The 8,566-nt window shown below is 38.1% G+C and overlaps 1 protein-coding gene across 2 annotated transcripts in view; it reads right to left on the minus strand.

Moving 5' to 3' along the window:
• The window catches only part of rad18 (RAD18 E3 ubiquitin protein ligase), a 30,140-nt gene extending 22,472 nt beyond the window's left edge, over nucleotides 1-7,668 (minus strand). For both annotated transcript variants that reach the window (XM_056253753.1, XM_056253752.1), the window contains exons 1-4: nucleotides 7,483-7,668; nucleotides 7,010-7,088; nucleotides 6,831-6,892; nucleotides 6,615-6,685 (exon numbers count right to left, since the gene is read on the minus strand). In XM_056253753.1, coding sequence (XP_056109728.1) covers nucleotides 6,615-6,685; nucleotides 6,831-6,892; nucleotides 7,010-7,088; nucleotides 7,483-7,533 — 263 coding nt within the window. In that variant the 5' untranslated portion in view covers nucleotides 7,534-7,668. The remainder of the gene's footprint in view (nucleotides 1-6,614; nucleotides 6,686-6,830; nucleotides 6,893-7,009; nucleotides 7,089-7,482) is intronic.
• Nucleotides 7,669-8,566: the final 898 nt, after the last annotated feature.

The raw sequence follows: 8,566 nt of genomic DNA on the forward strand, positions 1-8,566 counted from the left end.
GATCGCTAGTACTGTGTTTTTATCAGAGTACTGAATTACTGTAAACTAAATAATGATACTGTGTGGTTGAAAAGACCACAGCTTTGTGACGCTGTTTCATACCTATACATGACAACTGCTCCCTCTGGATCAGCGCAGATATGAATGTTCCGCTGTGATCGTACTTGTCAAAGGTTATAGACAGACAAATCATTCTCATTTAGGAATAAGATCCCGTGGATGTTTGAATCGAGATTGTGATCTTTTAAAATTTAATACCATGTACACATATATGAATGTAATAAATCACAAAAAGATATTCTACCCAAGATACACTACCCAAAGAAAGGCACAAAAAAACAATGCTATGTCTAAACCAAAGGCCTTAACAACTGTCCCCAATGCCCTGTCCTAAAAGATGACACATGCCTTTGACGACATCACTCTGAGTCTGAGAAAACAGGAAATTAAAACACTGTCCCATAAGACATCTTTCTCTTCATCCTGACGGCCATCTGAAACTCCACCATCCAACTATATTAGGCACATTCATGGGTAAACAAAACAGAAGAGACTGATGGCACATAGAGAGACTGATTTAAAAAACAATATATATATATACACACACACATTTCTTGTCCATTTATTGTCAATTTCCTCAGGTAAGTTGAAGACTTTGTATGTCTGTATGTCTACAGTCTGAGAACTTAAGACTCTTTGGAGAGAAACATGGCCGAGCAGCTTCCTTGAGTCCTGCAGCAGATGAAGTATACCAAATATAGACCATAAAATTGAAAATAAAATCCCACTTGATTGATGAAAATTCCGAATCTCATGGCAGACTAGGACGCTAGGTCAAATGAATTACATTTTCAAGTTTGTCACAAGATGGAAGACACTGCATTCAATAAAGCACTAACATTAATTCTTAAGTAAATCTCATAATTCTAATAAATTAGCTGATTTTCTGATACTGTACCTTCAGGCAAGTTCTTAAACTTCAGGATACATTAATGGATTTAGAGTTACACTGTCAGGGATAGTAGTTTCATGCACATGGCAGAACTGAAGCATAAGTTTATTTAGGCTATCTTTCATAGGAACAACATTTGTAGTGCCAATTTACAGAAACTCCAGTGACCAAACATATTTTGACAGTCAATCAGCATGTTTGGGACTTTGTAGCTGAATCTTAAATCAATGTTACAAAGACAAAAAAAATGAGAATGGTATTCATCAGATTATGTAGTTTTATGTGGAATTTATGTAGTTTTAAGGGTATTTATAATTAATAATAGTTTATTTTATTTTTTAAGTCACTCATTGGATTCTATTCATAGTCATGTCTACCAACATATTCCAATAACAGAAGTCTCTATATATGCAGAGTGACATGCACCAGATTCAACCTTTACCTTCTGAGATTAAATCCTTGAGCAAATGAAGACTGAATATGACCTCACACTCTGTCCATATCAAAAACGGACCAATATCAAAGTATTTTCCATTAAATATAAAGTAATGAATTTTTCCTGTTCAATTTTATCACTACCCATTAATTAACCCCCAACTGACTTTCTATCAGACTGATATTCAGGCAAACACATTTTTTGCAGCAGTAGAATTCGTCAGAAATATCTAGAGTTCTGCAGAAATTAATCGCAAATCATTCACAGAGTGATCAAGCCTTCTTGATCATATAAGAAAATACTATTTAAAGAGTTTAAAGCTGCAGTCCGCAGTTTTTCCTCTTTGTCGCCATCTCTGTTCGAAATCTGAAATTGCAGTTATTCGCGGAATTATCAACTTTACGCGAGTTGTCAGCACAGCGAGGATGAATCCAATGTTTTGAGGAGAATGTGAGGCTGTGAGTCACCGCGCCGGTGTGGATACTGTCAATCGGAATCACAGATTCTACTTTTTGGAAGTATGACCAACATAAGAACGTATGTTATAAATTCCCTAAATTATCATCTGAACAAGTAACATCCACTTTTGTTCTGACCAACTAAGGGGGAAAAAGCATTGCAGTAAATCGAGCTGATTAAATCCAACGATCGCTTATCATATCACGTCAAGCCGTGCAAATTATACTTTGTTGTCAAATTGTTAATGTTAACAACAGCATTGCGTGACTACATTTAATGCCCTTCAGATGTTGTTTTCAGAATGCCCTTGTTTTCGCATGGGCCCGGTTGCAGTCTCTTTTTCTTTTGCATTTTACAGCGGGTGAATCTGTTGTCACTGGTGATTGTCGTTTGAACCTTTCTGGATCCGCCATCAAATTGATAAGTTTAATTACAGTATATCAAGTGCTGTGAGAAAAGGCTATAAATCTCCACCTCCAACATCCTCACTCGCAATATAGCCTACTAGCCGAGACTCCTTCTTTATGTGTACAGATGTGACGTAATGACACAAAGACATGCTCGAATCTCCTGCGAAAATCCACCAGTACCACTGGAAGTAAAAACATTATTACAAGCTTACCGTTTTGAATTGAGCTAAGGCAAGCAGATAGTTTTGAAAAAATGGCTGGTTATGTACTTGCTCAAATTTATTTTGGATCATTTTTAACCCAAAAAAGTTACGGACTGGAGCTTTAAAGGGCATATTGCAGGGTTTCTTTCTTTCAAACTGAATATATAACCTTGTATGAAAATACCAAATGAAAAGTTAATGCAGGATTTAAAATTGTTTTGCAAGAGATAAGGGTACAAATTTAGTAGAAAACGTGACAGTTTCCTTGTCCGTGTTGAAAAACCGCTTTTTTTTTTTTTTCAACATCGCGTCATATTACGTTACGAGAGGGAGTCGTTTCCCGGGCTCTGCGTTCGCTCAGTGCAGGGTAGGTTGGTATTCAGTAGGAGTGGCCGTGATTCAGTGTGTTTTTCGGTGGTTATTGTATTTCAATTTATCATCGTCATGGTAAATTATTGTAAATTATGGCCTGTCAGGAAATCAAGTCCACAGGTTTCCGAACCATAAAAAGAATGGTGCTATCTTCCGTGCCCTGGTGCGTTTTGTGCAGGTGAAGAGACGGGACTTCACTTCTGCATCTGCTTCGAAAAATGCGGTAGTGTGTAGCGTTCACTATAGACCGGATGATTATAATCCCGGCGATATGATGGAGTTCAACATGGGATGCCAAAGCAAGAACCAAGTGAGACTCTGGGCTGGTGAGGTTCCTTCGGTGCACTCACTCACAGCACCTTCATCGGGTCCGTCGTCAGCATGTGCTTCGGCCACCGGCGGGAAACATGATTGGTCACTGATCCGTCAGAGATCACTTATTGTACATCTGTTTTACAAAAATGTGCCTTGTCTTAATTTAATTCATGAACATATCCTACATGAACTTGTAATGTAATGCATTTATGTGTTTGTTATTAGTCTGAAGCCGAAACTTATTATTTCCATAAATATTTATATAATTAATTTTCAATCTGTACAAAACCACTTTAATGATTGTGTTACCTGTTTCTACATATAAAGTTTTTATACAGTAAGACAGTTGTGATTGTAATCATTTTTTTTTTCATTGTCACCAAAATGGGGCCATTCAAAGCCTTTATAAAGTCCCTCTTCCTCTGGAAACTGTCTCCTAATGGCTGACACAACACACAACACGTGCAGGTAAGGGCCCAATGCTAGCTTTGCTATTGCCTGATACATGATAATAATCTGTACAATATTGTGATCTGAGCAGTGTTATACATATCGTCGGCTAACGTGGATATAGGCCTATCCATAAGCTAACACTGGTCTCTCACCGAGACAACTGCCCTGTTCTCCTCACACCACAACTCAATTTGTCTCCTCTGACCGTTGTTCTGTCTAATCCTGGCCTGTCCCTGCTCTCTTGGCCGCATAGCAGGCTCATAATTATATGGCTGAGGTCCGTCATACGAGTAAACATTTACAATTTCCTCAGCGTCCCAACGTCATTGCGATCCATTGCTTTCCTATTGTTTACTTTGACTGCACTCCCTCCCGTTACGTCACTTCCGGTTTGGCGGTTTTCAGATGCAAAAGTAAAATTCTCACAAAAACGACTCCAAAAGCCTTAATAGCGTTTTTAAGTATGTATTTATACGGAGGCGGTATTAACATTAAGTGACATGGCATCTGACGCACAGAAGCCAATGGCACGTCACTATGCGTATTGGCACATCCGGTGGCACATCCGGTCTTCATTGGCATGTGCCAGTGGATAGTGGCATGTGTCACTGACATTATTGGCATGTGCCAGTGGATAGTGGCATGTGTCACTGACATTATTGGCATGTGCCAGTGGATAGTGGCATGTGTCACTGACATTATTGGCATGTGCCAGTGGATAGTGGCATTTCACGTGCCAGTGGATAGTGTCATGTGTCACTGACATTATTGGCATGTGCCAGTGGATAGTGGCATTTCACGTGCCAGTGGATAGTGTCATGTGTCACTGACATTATCACGACACATTGACACTGACATGACACCTGACTAACACCGAGTCGCGGAACATGTCACCGTATGTTGTGACACCTCCAGTAGTGACTGACAGATTAATCGAGCACCTATCCTGACGTAATTGTGACACAAAATCCTAAATGAAAAGCCTAATTTTGTGATATTTTAAATATCAATTAAATGCATTAAAGTCAGTAATATTTTTTCAAACGTGTTACTTGTGTCACGTCTGTATTTGATTGTATCTGACAATAATGTCAGTGACGCATGCCACTATCCACTGGCACATGCCAATAATGTCAGTGACACATGCCACTATCCACTGGCACATGCCAATAATGTCAGTGACACATGCCACTATCCACTGGCACATGCCAATAATGTCAGTGACACATGCCACTATCCACTGGCACATGCCAATAATGTCAGTGACACATGCCACTATCAGGGTTCCAGACTGCGACCAAATTGGTCGCATATGCGACCATTTTTTGAGAATGTGCGAGTAAAAATGTTCTGTGGTCGCATTTGTGCGAGTGGACGCTTGAGCAACAGAACGCCGTTGTATCAGCTGCTGCAGTCCGTAACTTATGTTCAAAATGAACGAGTAGGCTACATCATGAATCCATTTTCCAAACCGTGTTTTTGACTTATTCTGAATCACTACGGTACGCCTATAATAAGTGTTTATATTCGGAGTATTTTATCACGGGGTCGTCTCGGCTGCGGAGTAGCCCAGTGCCTGCGTGACTCGCCATAGACATTAACGGAGAGAAGTTCCGTCTACAATGTTCTTCCGCAAGACACGTGCAGTTTATTTATTGACGAACGTAGACGTCACGCGCATTGCACACTGATGGTGAAACGCGCCAATTACGAATTCACGAATTAAGGCATATAAAAATGATAAAAATGGTCTCACGAAACACAGAGCCCCTTCCTCCTAGTCCTACGTCTTTTCAGCGGTTATATTTTCCTCTGTCGAGCGATTACTCTCATGATCGCTCGACAGAGGAAAAGGACATTATTATAAAATGCAGAAGGTAAGGAGTGTGAGATTTCTGCTTTTAGTTACAACTATAAACTTTGATAACGAAAAATCTGTATCAGTTTATTATAATACTCTAATCTTTTAAAACGTAATGCATACATTTGAATGTTTAATGATTTTTAAAAGATAGAAAGATGATAATAGACAGATAAACAGATAGATAGATAGATAGATAGATAGATAGATAGATAGATAGATAGATAGATAGATAGATAGATAGATAGATAGATAGATAGATAGATGGAATATGATTCAAATGTAAATAGATAGATTATATATAATTCAAATGTAAAATGCTTAAAATTACAGATTAAAATTACTGTCCAAAATCCATGAAAATCCTGAAATTTGGCAATGATAATTAATATATTACACGTATTTCTGCTGCAAACCAGAAAGCCTTTGCTAGCCTTGGTCCATTAAAACCACTATTCATCAGCATGCATTGATTAATCCCATGGCATGTAGCAAAAGAAAAAAGAAAAAAAGGTGCGACCAAATCATATGCTGGTGCGACATATGCTGGTGCGAACTGAGAAAGTTGGTAGCACCAGTGCAACCAGTGGAAAAGTTAGTCTGGAGCCCTGACTATCCACTGGCACATGCCAATAATGTCAGTGACACACATGCCACTATCCACTGGCACATGTCAATAATGTCAGTGACACATGCCACTATCCACTGGCACATGCCAATAATGTCAGTGACACATGCCACTATCCACTGGCACATGCCAATAATGTCAGTGACACATGCCACTATCCACTGGCACATGCCAATGAAGACCGGATGTCCCACCGGATGTGCCAATACGCATAGTGACGTGTGCCATTGGCTTCTGTGCGTCAGATGCCATGTCACTTAATGTTAATAGTATACTGCTACTGGAGATATATTTAAACATTATTTTGAATTTTATTCCTACATTATTTTTCTATACAATGACTCACTGGGTACTATAACCTGCAATATGCCCTTTAACATTTTACCATGTTTAAATCCATTTAGCATAATTCCAGATTTCCCACATAACAAACAGTGCAAAATGCAAAAAAAAAAAAAAAAAGAACAGACTCACTGATATCTAAATGAAATAAATACTTATATTTTAAAAAGAAATAAACTTTACCTGGCTGATTGGAAGCTCTGAACTAAGTCGTCTAATAATCTGTTGTTCCTCAGGTCTTGTTCTGTTGATGGCTGCAAGGAGAGTTGAACTAAGATTAATGGAAACTGTTTATTGAAAATCTTAACTTAATTAAAATATTACAGACAGACAGACAGACAGATAGACAGACAGATAGATAGATTCGAGTTCAGATTATTTTTACATGCTGACACTTACCGAGTTACAAACAGGACACAACAATTTAAAGGAGAGAAACTTCCGTATGCACAGAGAACAAACTGTTTGGAATACCAAAAAGAAAAGAAGCAATCATTTAGTATCTTGCTTAAAGAAATTATGTCAATTAAAACATCAAATGGATATATACTGAACTGTAAAAGTGATATAATACGTACAGTTGTGTGAACACTGGGTCATCATGGTGATGTTGAGAAACTCAAAGCAGATAGGACATCGGAGGAGAGTGTCCATGCTCTGATACACACAAAAATATACAAGATCTGATGTCAAACAAACCTGCATATCCCGCCTGACTAACTTACTGGAAATCTTTGACACTGCGCTTCGTGACATGTTCTCAATGATGTACAAAAACATGCAATGCAATTTATTCTGTTCAATTTCAGGGAAGCGGTTGGCATGAAACAAGAACATAAGCACATTGGTGTGTTATATCTAGAAAAACAACAACCGAAGACTGCAAAAACGTCGCATTTGGGTTAATATTCTCTGTCAGATGTGTTAGAGCTCGAGACTGCTGCGGTTATCTTATAACGTTACACATGTGAGCAGAAAACAACACATTAGTAAGTTAGCGGATAATCTTGTTTTTAAGAACAGGGCTAAGCAAAGTTGAATAATAACGTACTTTGAGACATGACAGGTTCGGCGGTAAGTCCACTTCATTTAGCTGAGCCATCTACGCAAATTCCTGTGCTGTTATCAGCTTTAGTGCGATAAAAAAAAATCTGTACAAATTAATTAGAACTCTAGCTCTCTAGATAGCAACAATAAACTCCCGCGCATCGCTAAACACTTCCTACAAAATCGTCACTTCCGGTTGAAATCACGCAACGTCAGTATGACGTTTGGAAAAAATACCATGGTAACCAACATTAAACTAATTACGGTATTTTGACCTCTATGATTTTGACAGAAACTTTGATTGACATGATGATTTTACTAAGGAAGGCACAAAAGCCAGATGTTAAAGTAATAAAGATTAAAGTAATAAGGAACATAATCCTTGAATTAGAATACAATATGCTTTAAAATTGAAATATTTTAATTAACAAATAATTTATGTTTTAGATATAAATGTGCTTCTTTCAAATAATTTGTATATTTGTTGAATTTTATTAAAATGGCCTTGTTTCATCATGGCCTGTCTATGATCGTTTGATTTATTCCATAAAACATTTGAAGAGGTCAAGAAGCCACACTAATCCTTATATATTAATCCTTATAATGATTGATTAGACCTTACTTTGTTAGCTCACATTACTAGTCTTGTGGTGAACAATTAATCCGTGTTAAGAAACAGAAATAATTAAGTTAATACCATGGTTAATACACAGAAAGAAAGAAAATTGTCCTGTTTTTAGCATTTTATCTTTAATCAAAAAACCTAAAAATTTGCTTCCGCTCTGGAATGCCGTTCTTTCACGGATGCTAGGCCTTTATCGCATCACGATAGAACGCCGGAAGTAGCCGTCAAAAATAGCTGAAGCAGTGTACTGCGTCTTCCGGTTATTGCGTTCGAAATGGCTGCCTGTAATCGCTGGACAACTTCGCTCTCGCATCTCCCAAAAGTTGGCCAAGACGATGTGGTGCGAATCATCCAAGTTGGAGAAGGGATACAAGTTCTTCTACGAGAATTTTGTCTTCAATTATAGAGGTAAGTAGCTTGAATTCTGTTCTGTTGGCGAGTTATCGCTAGCTTGTTATGTTTA

This window comes from Rhinichthys klamathensis, unplaced genomic scaffold (genome assembly GCF_029890125.1).
Source record: "Rhinichthys klamathensis goyatoka isolate OS25496 unplaced genomic scaffold, OSU_Roscu_1.1 h1tg000109l_1, whole genome shotgun sequence".
Classification (NCBI taxonomy): domain Eukaryota; kingdom Metazoa; phylum Chordata; class Actinopteri; order Cypriniformes; family Leuciscidae; genus Rhinichthys; species Rhinichthys klamathensis.